The sequence below is a fragment of the Sylvia atricapilla genome, chromosome 6 (assembly GCF_009819655.1).
Source record: "Sylvia atricapilla isolate bSylAtr1 chromosome 6, bSylAtr1.pri, whole genome shotgun sequence".
Taxonomy (NCBI): Eukaryota; Metazoa; Chordata; class Aves; order Passeriformes; family Sylviidae; genus Sylvia; species Sylvia atricapilla.
In genome coordinates this window covers 6,431,023-6,448,235 of record NC_089145.1, presented here as the reverse complement: position 1 = coordinate 6,448,235, position 17,213 = coordinate 6,431,023, and the positions used below count along the sequence as shown (strand labels likewise).

At 40.8% G+C, this 17,213-nt stretch overlaps 1 protein-coding gene across 2 annotated transcripts in view; it reads right to left on the bottom strand.

The window, feature by feature from the left end:
- NAV2 (neuron navigator 2) overlaps window positions 1–17,213 on the bottom strand; it is a 211,122-nt gene that overhangs the window by 78,448 nt on the left and 115,461 nt on the right. For both annotated transcript variants that reach the window (XM_066320538.1, XM_066320539.1), the window contains one exon: window positions 5,374–5,496. In XM_066320538.1, coding sequence (XP_066176635.1) covers window positions 5,374–5,496 — 123 coding nt within the window. The remainder of the gene's footprint in view (window positions 1–5,373; window positions 5,497–17,213) is intronic.

Below are 17,213 nucleotides of genomic sequence, written 5' to 3'. Positions count from 1 at the left end.
TTCCAGAACCATTTTCTCTGTTTTGCCCCTTTTCTAATGTATTGTGCTATTACTGTTAGAGCAGTAAAACTCCAGCAATGATGACACGGGGAATGATGGAGTACTTCTGCTACACCTTCATTTAACCATTTAACTTCAGCCTCACTGTCTCAATTAAGAAGAAAAGCTGAAACCACCAGTCAGGGCTTTAAACTGTCTTATCCTACCATAAAACTACAGAAAGAATATCTTAACAGAATTTTCCTTCTATTATAAAATTCTCCATTTTCTACAATAAATCAGCACCCGATGGAAAAAATAAAAATTGGTGCAGCTTAAAGGAAATTTGGTGCAGCTTCTTAAGCAATACCCATCAACACTGTAACTGTAATTCTGCTTTCAGTGGAATCTGCCTCCTCCCAAAAGCAGAGACATCTTCTCTCCCCACTTTTCAAAACAGGCCAATATTTTCCCCAACCTGATGACTTGCTTCAGCTTGCTTTTCAGCCCTTCTGAAGTGTGATCCAAGTTCTGCAGGTTATGCAGGCAATCCAACAATCTCCCTTTACCACCAAGAACTAGCCCATCCCTGTAGTAATCTCATCACTGTAGCAGGATTCAAGAAATTAAATTGCAGTTAGTGAATTTAAACATACTCCAGACAAAGGGGTTTACTCCACAAATGTGAAATACTGTCTACTACCTGAGCCAAGAGACATATAAATCTGTTTTTATCAAATGCAAATTAGCAGCAAAAATACTACTCTTCAGCTATTTCTGAAAGCCATCCTTTTTACCATTTGTACTGCACTCAATGACATCCCTAATAACAGCAAAAGTATGTGTGCTCTGCATGGAATGTCCTCTGGCTTTCTGCTCGGTTTCTGCTTCACTCCCAATTCTTCTTTCCTGTCCATCTCCTGTCCAGGCTCCACAGTCTCCTCTGGGATTATTCAAAGATCTTTCCAAAAGCAGGAAATACTTCTAAAATGCTGACTGCCAGGAAGCAGCCTCAGTCACAAATCTGCCTAAGAGTTAACCTGAATGTGGACTTGTTTCCAACCAAGCGTGTGACAAGACTGGTACTGCAGTCAACAGATGTGATCAGGATACAGACACACCCTTGAAGGGCAAGCTCAGCGCTGTTTTTACTTTTTAACCTATAGTCCATCAATGCTGTAGCTGCTGGAAGCACCAAGACAACACAATCCACTCTTTGGCAAGACAAGTTATTACAGTCAGGAGCTGGGAAGACCTTTCTCTGCCTTTATGCAAAGCCAGGTGATTCATGCAACCTCAAATAGAACTGTAAAAGGGAAACAATTGATGTTAATCATGCTCAGCAGTAGTTTTTTACGTGCTTCATCACTGATGATTTTTTTAAAAAGGTCATATAGATACTTCCCTAATAGCATTAAAGTTACTCTTGACAAGCTCCCGTTCACAGTCTCCTGTCCCAGTCACAAGGATGTGATAAATCAGCACAGGTCTGAATTATCTCCTCTAAATAACAGGTTACACAGGTAAGCAACTACAGAAAGATTTATTCAGATCTAACTTTCCTACACATATTACAGCAAGCTATATATATGAAGGCAAGGGCCAGATTGGGTCTCAAATCAAACAGCTGTATCTGACAATGTGAAATCAACTTAAATAACCAGATGGCACACACCATGTCTGTATGTATAGAAAAGACAAAATAATAGGATATTTACTTCCAACCTTGAAAAAAATAATCCCAAACTAAATTATGGAAAAACAACCATAAACTAAAAAAAAAAAAAAAAAAAAAAAAAAAAAAAAAAAAAAATTATTTTAATGCCTTTTTTAAATTAAAAATGCTTTTGTTTTAGGCAAACTGAAATTATTTTGAAGTCAAAAAGTAAGCTCAGCTGAGTGCAGTGATTCCATTAACCTTGGAATCAAGCTTTAAATTTAATGCCCTTGTCTGGATTTCCCTGCTGCAGGGGAAAATGTACCTTGTAAGGTCTCTGCTTTACCTTACCAGAGCCAATGAGTAAAAGCCTCACAACTAAACTTCTACAACTAATAGCATAAGAAAATAAACCAGCTGGCATATTGCAAAAATTCCTCTGATAACTTTTTAATGATTAACCTCATGCTCACAGGTTCACAGCCCTTCACACTTGTTCTCCCATGCATTCAATTAACATCTGCCTTGAACAAGCTAAATAGAATCTTAATATGTTTTCTGCATGTACCAATAAAGCAACCCAGTACCCCTGCTCAGTGCCTCACAGAATGAAGAAAACAACTAATTACTGCACAGTTTTATTCACCTTTTTCCTTATGCCCATTTTCACCCCAGAGAACTCCTTGAACTAAGATTAATTCTTTTGTTTAAACTGCATATCGTGCTCACCAGCGAAGTGGAGCTATTTTTAAATTGCTGCCCTACTGTCAGAAACTCCTCATCTCCTGCAGAAGGTATTATATTCTAAATAGAAAAGACTAAATCAAAGCAACACATCATAATATCGCCAGCTCTGGGAACAAGGGTAGTTTTTCTGCCATGCAGAGTCTTTGTTGTGTGTAAAGTCTGTCCCCCTCCAAGTGAACTGAAAGGATGATTTTCAAAGCTGAAACAAATGACAACCTAGGGATTGCATTTCAGTGGGTCACAGCCCCATTCTAGGTGGAATACATTGAAACACACCAATAATCCCTCTTGTCAAAGGTTCCGAATTGGTGACTGATGTGTGGTGTCTTCAGGAAAGGAGCTCAGCAAACAGAAAGTGTTGCAAACACTGAAAATATTGGATGGGGACAGAACCAGTGACAGGAACGTATCCCTGCCTCTCCAGAAAGCTGTTAGACAACAATATACTTTATCTTAGACAAATGCTGAATTTTAAACAGATGCTTTTGCTACTGTGGCAAAGCCACAGCAGCAGAAGAGAATGACACTTGATTTGTCTCCAGCTGCATCACAAGGTGGGATCACCCACAGCAAGTGCTGCTTGGGTTTCAGGCTGCACATTTCAGAAAGAGATATGAGCTCGTGGAAAAATCCAGACATATTTTACAGCTGGCAAGCATATGTTGACCTGTAATTCAAACTGAGCTGGGATTCTCTGAGAGGTTTTAGTTCTTTTGTTTAGATCTGACATCCTGCTCTTTACTAAAATCACGAGGATGCCAAGGAAGATTTAGTTCTAAATCTCGGCAGATTTAGATTTAGTTTGCTCAGAAAACAAGGCTAGATTCTCCATCACAAGTAATATATGCATCACTATGAAGAAAGTATCAATAATATCAAGCTCAGTCAAGTGCATTGTGTCCTGGGAATGACTTCTAGATGGCAAAAAGAGAAAAAAAAATTTTAGTTAAAAATTGGTTTGAATGTGTACCTCAAAATTCATGTTTTATACTTAGAGGCCCATCATGGAAGAAAAAAAAGTAGCTATGTGCTGACCTCATTAAAAGCAACGCTATTTAACCCATTTATATCAACATTAACAGAACATTTCACTGGGTTCCTTTGTGACTGCACTCCCGTAAATTATGGATTTCCAGTCCCCTAATTCTTGACATTAGGCCTTCACTGTTCACATTGAACCACTGGAATTGGAGAATCAATGGACACGAGGATAGAATTCAGTCCTTTCTATTTTAAACACTCTTAAAACAGGAGTTTTGTGAGGTTTTTATCTTCTTTTCTTCATGTTAGAGCTGTGATCCATACATGCGAGTTGCAGTTTTGTGTTTATTAATTCTCGGTGTTTATTAATTCTCATCTATAGTACAGTCTCACAAGTTGTGAGCTCTAACTAACAAGGTAGAAAATGGAGGCGTCTCTAACTCTTTCCAAGGTTATTTCAGCACTAATTACCCAATAACGAGGTGACACCCATATTATTTACATTTTTGACCCAATAATTGACCACCCAAAGCTCACAATGCAGACCTTTTCCACCCAGTTAGAAAAAACCACCCAAAAGCAAGAAGGTGAAGAAGAAGGACCCAGACAATGTCCAAAATCCTCCATATTGCCCCATATATATTACTATATACTAAAACCTTAAATTCTAAGTTTTTCACCTGGTGAGATCACACAACACTATTCCAACTGCACATCCACAACCTCAGTGCTATCACTCAATTTCAGAAGCGTTTCCCACAACCTCAGGTCAAATGCAATGCTTGGCTGAGGGTCAGTGCCTATTAGCACAGAAAGCTTAAAATCCTCAGCTTCCAGAATTCCAACAGAGTTTAACACTTCATTGCATTGCCTCCTGCCCACAAAAGCACAGGGGAGACTCCAGCTAAGCGTTCAGGGGACATAAAAACCATAATTCCTCCTGACACCTCTGTGAACACAGAACCTAAAACACCCCAGAGAAACTCATATCCATGCACTGGATGCCTGGATTGCTGTGGTGGCCCCTGAGCCACCCACACACGGTGCTGCTCTCCCACGGACAGTCTGTAGCCCTTTAGGCTGCTGTGGTTGGGACAGCTCCACTGGGGAAGACTGCCTTCTCCATTATAGGGACAGAAGTGTTGCACTCCCACGGAGCTTTGCAGCACTATGTTAATTTGTTACCCCCCATTGGTTGTTTCCCCAGTTCCTGGTTTTTACCCCAGTTAATTCCTTCATTTTCGATCCTCTCCCTGACAGATCCTTTTCTCAATCCTAATCCCTACTGACCAAGTTCTGTAGCCCCACCCCCTGACTTCCCTATTTAATCCCTGCTCCCCTGAGCCTTCCAGTTCTTCTCCCCCTGGACTTTGAGGAATAAAGAAGGTTTCCTGAGGGCTAGAAGGACCCTGTCTCACTTCTTCATCTCCTGCATCACCCAAAGCAGCAGTTGTGGCTTCATTGCTTCGGCAGCCCTCACAAAAGAGCTGATCACTGAAGGCAGGAGTGTCCCTTTGGCACCACAAGGTGCCTTTCTCTGTGGGAATACACAAGTCTGAGAGTAAGACAGACTTAATTAGCATAACTAGTCTGGTGACTAGGATGCCATAGCAAGGACAAACAGAACTTTGAGCTTATGAGAAAATAGGATTATAACTTGTTTAAGAGAAAAGATTCAATTAACTTCCTACAATAAAGATGTTGTACAATGCATGAGTTGCTTGTATGATCTTCTAACCTAATTATTGTAGTAAAAATTATTAACCTCACTGAAATGGTATAGAAGACTTGGAAAACCTCAATAAAATCGAATTCTGATCATGAATCAGTCTTCCCATCTCTCCATCAATCGCCGATAGCAGCAGTTGCAGCTTCACTGCTTTGGCAGCCCTCACAAAGGAGCTGATCACTGAAGGCAGGAGCGTCCCTTTGGCACCACAAGGTGCCTTTCTCACCACTGCCACCGGCGCAAGGCAGACCACCCAAGGGGTTTATGTTTATCTCCCTACCTGTCGGCGTCGCCGAGCCCCAGGGCCGTGCTGCGCTGCAGCGTCTCCCGCACCGTGGCCATGCCATCGGGCAGCCGGTTCAGCCGCCGCGTGTACAGCCCCAGCCCGCCGTCCGTCAGGTACCTGGCCAGTAAAAAACACACAGGTTATCACGGCTGTCTCCCCCTTTTCGAGGATGTCACATGAAATTAGAAGCAAGGAAAACATTGTTCTTGGTTAGATCGGAGGTATCCTCCCCGTCTCGTCATTCTCCATTATGCCTTGCACGCTCCCGCGTCACCAAGACTCCAATTTCAACATAAGAGTGATAAAGGACACTTAAAAGAAAATTTAACTTTCATAAAGGATACCTACATGGAAGTAATGTAATTTTTGTGAATGCTGTAATTAATGATTCCTTTTTCCCCCCTCAAAATACATGGTTTATACTGCCCTGAATTTTTCGGTGTGGGCTAAAAAACAATCAAAATTTCAAATCTTTTACAAGTTAACCGCAAAAATCACATTGACTTAATCCCTAAGTTTTGTCAAGGAACAATAAACTTAAAGTATTCCACAACTTAGAGAAATCATCACGGATGGTAAGCTTTTTGCAACCTTCTTTTGGTTCCTACATTCTACTCTGGCTGCAACTGTGACCTAGAGACACCTGCATTTAAAAATCACTATTTACTATTACTGTTCTTAGGCATTAAGAACTGCCAGGTGTACATAGGACACTTCATAAATTTCTAAGACAGCACATTTCTTACTCTCTGGCTTAGACAAATGAAAAACTAAATTAAACTGGACAGAGATTATACATGGCTGGCAATGCCATGGAGCAAGCCCTGTGTTACCACCGTCAGTTCATCAGTTGGTGTAGGTCTATGTGAACAGCACTGAGAGCTGATTAAACACACCACGGAGATTTCCACACACCTGAGACTGAAACAACTCAACAACTCTTGCACTATGGTCACTGTTTCCAGCACACTGCTAGACAAGCACCATACCTTGCCAAGACAGGACCTGACAGGACTCCTCAATCCTTCAGCCACTCTTAGCAAATCGACAGCAGACCACAGAATAATATCCAGATACTCAGGACACTTTCCTCTCGATTAAGAAAGCACACAGCTTTCTCCCTGATAGTGAGACACCCTCACCCAGAGCAGGAAAGGAGGGATGCTCCAGTGCTCCGAGCTGCAGGCAGCAGTGTCTCTGCTGGTGAGATCTCACTGTGTTCATGTGCTTTACCCAACCCAAATTGGATTACTACATTTATAAAAACGGGATGGTGAGCACACGGGAAGCCTGGCCCAATCTGCTGATTAGCACTGTGATTCAGTGTACAAATCTGTACAGGGCCATCCCAGGAGCAACCCAGGAGTCTCTGCGGAGTCTAACAAAGAGGTTGCCAAGCCCATCAAGTCATACACAGGAGCATTCAGCAGATCTGTGGGGATTCTTCCAACTCACAAACAAAGACTGGAAAAAGCAGGAGCAGCAGTTGTGCTGTGGCGTGTAGAATTAGCCTTAGGTTTGGCATTTTAACTTGTGTTTGACAGTTTATAAATATTTTATCGTGGAAGAGTAAGGCTTTTCCTTAAGCTACTAAAATAAAGGGAAAGAAGAGGAAGGTGGAGCTTCAGCCCATAGTGTTATACAAACATGCAAAGAGTATTTTGCAAAAACACCTTATGTGCATACACTAATTGGTTTACTGCAGCTACTTGTCTGCACACGAAACAAGTATCTGTATGAATACTTTTTGCATGCGTGCTGGAAAATGCAGCTTCTGGCTTTGCTGTCAGATTCCTGGCATATTGGTCCTTTGATAAAAAAAGATCTGTTACAGCTGAAATAGATAGTTTTTCATACCTCTCCCTCAGAATATGTGGAAATAAATATAGTACTTTTAAGAGTCAGCCATGCTGAAATCAATGCCTTTTCACCAGCATCAGCTTACTTAGTCCTCTACACAGAAGCCCAGCAAGCTAAAAGATCAGAACAACACTCCAGTAGCTCAAATTGAAAATTGGTTTCAAGCACTGATAAATCTTACATCAGCCAGGGGAAGATGGATGGCTTTGGCACCTCTGACAACTACAGCATGACACTTTTCTAAACAAGTCCATGTGAAAAAGCCCAGCCATAAACCATGACTTTTACCTCCCATACTTATAAGACAAGTTTCTTACATGCCAGAACAACGGGATAGACTTCTGTATTTTGAAACAGGTTTGTGTCATCACAGTTTGAAAGCTTTATATCTTATTTTTATTTCACACAATATCCTCTACCCAGGAATGTTTAATTCAGGCAAGATGCCAAAACCAATGATGCCTGAAGTCCTGCATAAACAGCAAGGTGAAGGAAGAAGGAAAGCTCCTGAAGTCTGTGGAGGAAAACACATTTAAAATAAATACTCTTTAAAGTAAATAAATAAAAAAAAATAATCTTCTTCATATCCATTGGATAGTACAGAGAAGATTCAAAGCTACTGGTGCCAAACCTCCAGCTGTTACTTTCTTTTCCCTCCTCTCCATCCCTTCAAACTTCAACTGTCTTGGCTTTAAGAAACTCTCTTGTCCTTATGAATACATTATTATTGCTGCAGATTTTTGCTTTATGGGAAAGGAGAATATAACAAAGGCACATTTTTCTAAAAAAAAATCTTCCAATGTTTTACTCGGGAGAAACAAGACCAAGGAAATATTCTCCTGTATAAAGCTGTAACAGTATTTAGAGTTATTGGAATTTATTGTCGTATCACATCCACACAATGTGGAACCCAAGAATATTTGCCTCACCTCTACAATGACACATTGCAGTCCAAACAACTGTACTAGGCCTAAGTGTAATTTATTTGACTTTTCATACTAAAAATCATGACAAATTTGCACTAAAAGCCTTGCTAGCTTCATGACTACTAAGAATTCTGCAAGCATATACAGTGCAAAACAAACAGGACTTAGAAGTATTCTTTTACCTGCCCCCAAATAAGAAAGAGTTGAAATATGCGACCTGGGGAAAAGCACAGTATCCAGACTGTGACTTCTATAGAGACAGGTAAATTGTACAAAAAATTTAATTTCACAGATGCTTTATGAATGGTACCAACAGCTGGGGGGAATGACTACCTCTATTGAAGCTGAATACAATAATATTTAATGAATGCACACTGGAACAGTGATAAGGTTGGTTAAAAGGAGTTCCTGATCTGTCCAGGAATTAATGTCCAAATACCCATCACTACAGCTTTGCTCTACATCAGCAAGGAAAAGAACCCCACAAAACTAATTTCTGTCAATATGAAAAGACTCAGATTAAACAAGAGCAGTAGTATGCATTTCTAACACACAATTAGAACTTCTAGCCCACTTTCTAGGTGACACTTTTTTCCTATTAGAAAATGGCTCCCTGCCCTGCATTACAGGCATAAAGTAATTTGCTTTGGACAACCTGGACCTTTAAGCTTGTCTTTTCTTTGGCCAAATACACCCTTTCTGTGCCTCTGAAATTTTAAGTGCCATAACAAGCCCTTCCAAGTGTAATAATTTTAGGGTATTTCTGAATAGCCTAAAAATGAAGTGATTTATTCCCCTTTCCTGAAAGGCACACCGAGGAAACAGGAACGGGTCATGCCAGGGATCAGCAAAATCCAGTGGTCTGAATCACTTGACTTCTGTCTGCACTCCCTACTTACTGACAGATACAGCCAGCACACTTACTTTTATGGTCTGACAACTCTACCACTTCATATATATTCATTTCACTCCTTAATGCATGAATATGAATTTTCCAAGTTTCAAAATAGATAGCCAAAGGACAAGCATTCTTTACTTAAGGATTAGGAAGAGAAAGAGCAGCAGGTAAATCAGCAACACACACAGACTGGGCAAGCCTACCCTGACCTGCTCAGGATCCTGGAGCTCCATAACCCAAATCCCACAAGCAGGAGAACAGCAATGTGGCTCAAATGGGACCTGACTCTGGCAGCTCAGGTGCTTTTGCCTTCCTCTTGGTGCTTTGGATTACAGACTGGTGTGGAAACACCTTGCCCAGGTGTCTCCAGGACAGAGGACTTGCCCAGCAACCCAACAGCTTGAAACTTAGAGAAACAAAAAGCTTGAGGGAATTATTTCACATATCAACATCTGCTTTGACATGAGGAAATGTTCTCGTATTGATGTAGCTGTAATACTGTTACCGTTAATGCTTTCCTTTAAATCTCTGTTTTCACCAGGCTTCATCTGTCTCATCATTACAGTCAGTTAAACAAGATCAAGAGGCTTAACGAGCTTTGAGTATCAAAGAACAACTCCAACTTTGCCAGTTGCTAAAAACCCCCAGCAGAGAATTCCCCAGTGCTGTTTCTGAAATGCACTGAACGGGATCAAAACCCTCCTGTTATTGCAACTACAAATACGTCCTAAATCTGACTCAAAAAAGAGATGTTACCCCAACAGCTGGATGATGACAACTGCAAATTTCTCAGTTTAGTATCAATTTGATCTGCATTTTTCATCATAACACTGGCACTAGACCATATGGGCTTTTCCCATGTTTATATCCCCCCAACTCTTTCCAAGCACTATTCTTGCCTGACTTGAATCAGTACTTGATAAATGCTTGATCTCTTCAGCCAGAGGGTTGGACACAGACTGTGTCTATAAGCCTGTGGTTGTAAATTCCATTACTGATCCCTGTGAATTTCAACAAGAACATTCAAGAACAGGATTAGGTCCTGAGCTTGCAGGTAGGGACTCCTGATACAACAATAAAATCCCTATTGTTAGATCAAATGTTATAGTCCAGGTTCACAGAAAGGCAAACCTATTACTCAGGTAATAAAATTTAATTTATATTTAAGGTAGTCTATAATTTATAAATTAATAGACTTTTACTAATAATCAGTAATTATGTATGATTAACAAACTAATGAATGAACTATGAACTGTTTTGCAGATGCTTAACCCAAACATGGAGTAGGACCTGAAAAAATTACTTGCAGACTCAAAAATCCTAATCACTGCTGGAAAGGAGGAAATACCTGTTCCACTAACAGGTAAGACAAGAAATATGAGATGGCGCAAAAGTTAGTAAGTATATATTAGTTTCATAGTTTATTTAGAGAAACCTCTCACGTGTAAATAATAGCATGAATGGTGCTGCTTATTCACATTGTTCAAACACATTGTCTAGATGCAAAACAAGTTCATCCCATTAACTACTTAATACTCAGACCTTTTTCCATGAAAAGAAGAAGAGAAATCTGCAGAAATAAGTGGTTTCTGTGAAATCAGTACTCTTCTGCCTGGAGATATATTAAAGCTGCCTGGCACATAAGTCCTTCAGCAGCCATCAGATAACAGCTTTTGGGCACTGCTGTCCAAGGCTATTTTGTTTTCTCTGTCTTCTCAGCTTCAAGCAGTCTGCAGGCAAGGAATTCCAAGGACAGTGCAGCCTGTAAGGGATTTGGGTAGCTGCTGCTCCTACACATCCCCAAATCCAGAACAGCATCTGACAGAGCTTTTGAAGAAACCAGTTTCCTGTGGAATGAGCAGTCTTAGATAAACCTAGTCAAAGAGAAGCTGTCAATACTTAAAAGAATATTAGACTGAAAGAGTCTCTCATATGGCTGCAGCCATTCCCGTGCCAGAGAAGAGCCTCCAGTGTGTGATCCTCTTTCCAACACTCACTCCATCTGTCAGCCAAGGGCACCTTAACCACAAATTCGCCTTCACCTCAAGGAGGAGGCCTGCTCCACCATTGCTTTTAAAACTCTTTTTAAAATCCAGTCAGCCCAGACAGACGGGGCTGGAGTCAGACTGGAAAACACTCAAGAGGTCAGTCCTTTCAGGTGTGCAAATGTCTCTCTGGACCCCAGGGAAACATGGATGGAAACTCATCACTGAAAAGAGGACAACACTAACACCAACCAAACACCACCAGACTGCTGGCCTGAAGCCAGCTGAAGGCCCCCACAATCAGGCAGCTCTTCAGCAGGGCTTTGCACACGCCAATTTTGATTTCAATGCCGAAATCCTTTCTCAGAGTCCATTTCAGTGAAAATCACAGAACTAAGCTATAGAAGAAGTGATCCATTTTTCATCACCCTCTCCAGTTCTGCTCAGGAGAGGAATGACCTGTGACCAAACAGGATTAAGGAGGGGGTGCAGCTTCTCCAGAGGTTTTCAGTGGCAGAGCAAGAGTAACTCCACAGTCACTTTGGATTATTCCCTCGTGCTCACTCTTTTCTTGCAGATGATCCACATCGACACAGTGTGAATGACTGTATCCCCCTCTACTGGCTAGCCCCGGCCTGGGACCCTATTTTGTCCTTTGGAAGTTATCCCTTCACACAAATTACAACAGCCTGTTGGCACTGATGGGGCAGTTCAAACACTGCCGAGGTGTTTATTGCAGAAAGAAACCAAAAATGGGATAACTGCTATTAAATGGTATTTCGGTAATTGTTAACAATAGGTCAGTGCGTAGAAGTAAGCAAAATTACAAAACACCATAACTACTGCATTCATTTTATTGATTAACACTACAAAAAACCTAACACGGGTATTTTATCATTACACTGAAAAAAAAAAAGCTTCGGTTTTAACTCATAGGCTTACGTTGTCTTCCTATGCTGAATCACACTGCAAGAAAGGTTCTATGAGCGTGTGATCTGAAATATCACTTGAGATAAATGATAAACACTGTCTTACTGATGAACCTGACATAACAGAACTTCTTCTGAAGTGAGCAGAATATTTAAGAATACTTAAAACAATATACAAAATTAATAATACTGAATGTGCTTGTTGTGCCACATCCTACGCTCCTGCAAAGAACTGCAAGTACAGTTCTTAGAATAAGAATACTAACTTTATTTAAACACTGCCATGATTTTTTCATTTTTAAAGCACCAAGTCATCGCTGACTTTAAATCCAAACTCAGTTGCAATCTTGTTTGCCATAAAGTCAGAAGTTAATGTATCCTTATCCCTTTTCATGAAAGTCAAACTTTTGAGTTTGCTTGCCTGACCCCTTCCTTATTTGTGTTAATTATCCATTTACCATATATAGATATTATTCTGCAATGCTGAAAAGATCACAGTGTAGAAATAGTCAGCCCTAGCAAGATGAAAGGCAGTTCAAATAAACACTCCGCTCAAACACAGAAGAAAAATAAAATAAACCTTCTAATGAGTCTGTCATGCTGAAGTGCTAGAGCCATAAAAGGAATGCAGTTTCACCCATCCACTGTATTTAGCTGAAACCTTATCACTAAAAACGTATAATTTTAAAGAGCAGCGTCCAGTAAATGACTAATACACTGTAAGCCAATGTGTACATTGAAAATACGCTGGTAATAACTATGGAAAGAAATAGATGAGAAAAGCCTATAGACAGAGCATTGAATCGATGCACAGGGCACCCACGTTCTCACTCAGCCCAGGATTAGCTCAGGCACTCCTGATTTCCAGCCAGCCACAAGTTACCTGGAGCAGCAACCACTCCTGCTACAGACAGCTTAGAAGGAAAGGGTTTCTGTGTTACCAATAACAAATTCTCATTAGCAGCAGACTGCAGAGTCCTCCTCCTCCTGTGAAACCTCAGCCCTAGAGCAGGTCTGTTATAGCACCTGTGACCCTGACATCTGAAAAAAATGCATCACTGCCTGACTGCTAAATAGCACAAAACCAAGAAACAGCTGCAAGGATCCTACAACTACACTTCAGCTGATTCAGTGAAATCAGTCCTCAATTTCAGCTCTTTTTTGCCTCCCAACAGATGTAACTCCTAAATGTAAGCCTCCTTCAGAATTCTTATTTCAGTGATGGTTTCAGCCCATGAAGAGCACAATGCTTCTGGGTGAGTTTGAGACCTGAGCAGAAGCAGGGATAAAGCTGATTCCTTAGTTCTAAGTGGCCTGTTCTCCCTTTTAGCACCCTTCATACACGTTCCAAATTCAACTGCTTCCAGTGCTTGTAAAACAATCCCCAGGGAGCACAAAGGTTTGAATAAACAAGAAACAATCATAACCCCATGAGGATTGTGCATGCAAACACATTAAGAGGTTGTGGAAACAGAGATGTGGGACAGGAATATATATCACCACCAAATCATCAAATATGGGGAGATTAATAAAATGGTAAAATGTATCCCCCCAACAACAACCACTGCACCCACAGGAGGTGGCTGCAAGGAGAATTTTAGCACAGAGAATTTTAGCATTGTTGGAACACAGCTGGAACAGCCATGCTTCTGCAAAAAACTATTTTGATAAAGGTGTGTTTGCAGACCCAAAGGCATTTTCTGAGAAAACTTGTGACCAGCACTAATCAGTATATCCACGCTGTTAATTCTGCATAGAAAGCTGCACACTCAAGGTAATGAAAACAGGGACAGAGGATTAATTAAATGAAAATAATTATAAAAGGCTCCTTTTTTGGACCAACAGCCCTGTTGCTGCATTCCAATAAGAGATAAAAAGGAAATCAACTCTACATCTCATTAGAGAAAACGGAGGCTAAGGAGACCAAAAAAAAAAAAAAAAAAAAAAAGGAAGGAATGTGTATGTCAGTAGTCAGAGGGAGACTGAAGTGCACAAAAACCTTATGAACAAATGCAAAAAATCCATGAGAATTAACATCCCCACCTGGGACAATCTTTGGGGTAGAGAGGTGAGACAATTCTGGGCTCTGAGATGCCACCTTCCAATGAGGCTCTGAGCCTCCAGCTCAGCCAGCCACCAAAAGGAGTGGGTTGGGGGCTCACTCCCCAGCTCACACAAGTCCTACTCCTGCTGCTTCATCACTGGGTTTGTTTTAGACCTTGCAAAAAGGCAACTTCTTACCTTTGATCCACCCCCTGGAGACCTGCTTACTTTAAGCGCTGTTCTCTGTCCCTTTGGCAAAGATGCTCTTCCTTAACCTTAAGAAAGCAACCCCAGTGTCTGCCAGAGCTCTGTTTGAGCAGACTCATTAAGAGAGGCCAAATGAAACTTCCCATGACCCAGTACATTTCAGAGAAAGCACCAGGATCACAGGGCTAAACTAGTTTTCCTTGGCTATTGGATTTATTTTGGCTGTAACAAATATTTTGGCTTCCTTCCCTATCAGTTTGCCAATGAAAACACAGATCCAGGGTTTTCAGGCTCCAGGATTGTAGCAATGCTGAAAAATGACAAAGTGAAACACATACCAGCTAATAAAGAGCTATTCATGCTCTAAATACCCTCTTGTGCTGCTCTGCACATAGTGTAGCTCGGCCTCTAGAAATGCTGAGCCCATTTGCCCTAACACTGATCTTGGTGATTTGTTCTCCAGTAAGCCATACAGATGCTTTCTCTACAAGCAAACTCTCTGATTTCCAAGCAGTTTATTATTCCTCTCCCACAAAAACACACTGCCATCCTACTTTTTCTCACTGTTTGAATTAAACAGACATTGGGGAACATAACTTACAGAACAGGCTACCAAACAGTCTGTTCACACTGGAGATGGCAACCCAGTGTCATTAGAGGTCACCAAAGGTAACAACCTTCTTTTTTTTACCCTTCTCCATTAATATTGGAATGCGGTTACTGCAATTTAACACTGCAATATTCCCTTCTGAAGGAATCCATTCACATGATTACCCCTCCACAGACTGCAGCCCCAGGTTTGTGGGGCTGCTGGCAGCAATGCTCCCTCCAAATGTCCACAAGTGCAGCAAGGAGAGGACCCTCAAACTGCCCCTCTCCAAACCCTGGAACTGGAGCTGCATCTTTCCAACAATGGATTGACCTACAATACCAATTCTGTCTTTGGAACTTAGTCAGTGACTCCAGCAGTGCTATACTAATTGATAAACCCACACACACTATTTAGCAAAACTGACTTCTGTAGCTAAAGGCCAAAGATGTGTAAAAAAAATATTTGTACACGCTTCTTTTCCTAAGAACCTTGAGATCTCATTTATCAGTATGTGGCTACTACATGAGTAAAAAGTGAAAAGTATCTCACTCTTTTAAAAGCTAGTGAGGAAAAAAGAGTCAGATACTCAGTTAAAGATGTCCCAGTGCTAAGGCCAGGAGCGAGGTGGAGTATATGACTTTTCTGCTATGCTAATCATTGTTGGTATATAACTCACTGCTTTGGTGTTGGTATATAACTCACTGCAAAACCATTCTCTTATCCAGAATCTAAACAGCACTCTTGTACTTTCAGACTATGGAGACTCTCAATTTTTACCCTGCAGGATGACCAGACACAGAAAAGGAAATGATACACAGAGATGAGCAAAGGTACAGATTTCTCCAGCTATATCATTCATAAATTTGACAGATTTTCTATTCTTTCATTTTTCTCAACCTGGAATCTGAACTTTATACACTAAGTAAAGGTCTGCAGATACTGGGGCTCCTCTGTGAGCAGCAGAAGGCTGAGGTGACACAGTCCTGCCAGGGGGAATTCTCAACTACCACTCAAGGTGTTTTATGGAAACCACAGGGCTTCTTAGAATTTACTTTCCTCACTTCCAGACCAAAACTACAGCCACAATTTAAATTGGGTTCATAGTCCATTGAAAAAGAAGTAACTGTTACTACAATAAACATTACTAAATCCAGGTGTAAGTCGATTTATATGAGGAAAACACAAGGTGCTTTAGTGATTCGATGCATTATTCATGCAGCAATAGCTACTGGCATTTTACCTGAAACAGAATTTTACACTGATTTTTGCATCAGCTACTTCACTATATGCTTCCCCAATGAAGCATTAAAAAGAAGGTGTTCAGGAAGTGTGAAAATAGCCAAATATTCAAGACAGACAGAATTAATGGAGGCTTCCAGATGGCGTAACTGAACTGCTTAAGTTAATGACAAAGCAGCAGCCGGATTCCAGTAAGAGACGTTATATCTTTCAAAAAAGCCAATGCCACTAGAAAAGTCATTAATAACAAAAAAATTACAAAAAAGCAAAGGATGCCAGATGGCCAGACAGGACTGCCATAAAACCACCCCCAAAACAAACCAACCAACAAATGAACAAAACAAAAATACCCAAACCAAAACAAAAAAACCCAAACAAAAACTCCACCACCAAACCACGTAAATTTCAAAGATAATTTTTAACGTCAATGCAATGCTAATGCACTTGAGCTAAGAAAAAAATACTTTTATAGTAGGAACTAAAAGTACACAAATTGAATGCTGACTTTGGAGTAAAGAACTTCTTCCACTCAAGGTAGAGGTAAAATGCTGATGTAAAATCTTGTTAATAATTGTCTATCACTTCATATTTCTGCAGGCTGACTTGTTCTTTAAACGCTTTTTTATGCATGTACCACTGTTTTACCTAACACAGAGATGCATCTTTAACTCATTTCCTTCCAGTGAACTGGCCCCTCAAAGTTGAGGGCAGCAAAAGAGCTCAGCTAAGTACAAAAACGTGCCTCACTCCCTCCATCTCGTGGGCACAAATGAAAGTTGCAACCACAACTGAGTCTTGGCTCAGAAAAACGTTTAATCACACGCAAGAGTATCTTCATATCTAGGGATATTTTCTTAACGTGCACTTAAAAACTGGAATTTTGTTTGAATCTCTCTGTGATAATGAGCTGTCTCTCCAAAAGGCTTATTAAAACTGATGCTTAATGTTTTTGCTTTCATGTTTTTCACATTCTGTGCTGCCCAGGGGTGCAGTTCTGAGCCTCATATTCAGTGTCAGTCAGCTCTTTTCACAGAGTGGGGAGACAAAACAAATCCTTTCCCTGCTGGAGACCAAGGACAACTTTCAGGCCCAAAAGCACAAACAAGGGTGGGCTGGAGGGAGAACAAGAAGGATGGGACCTCACAACCTGCAGCT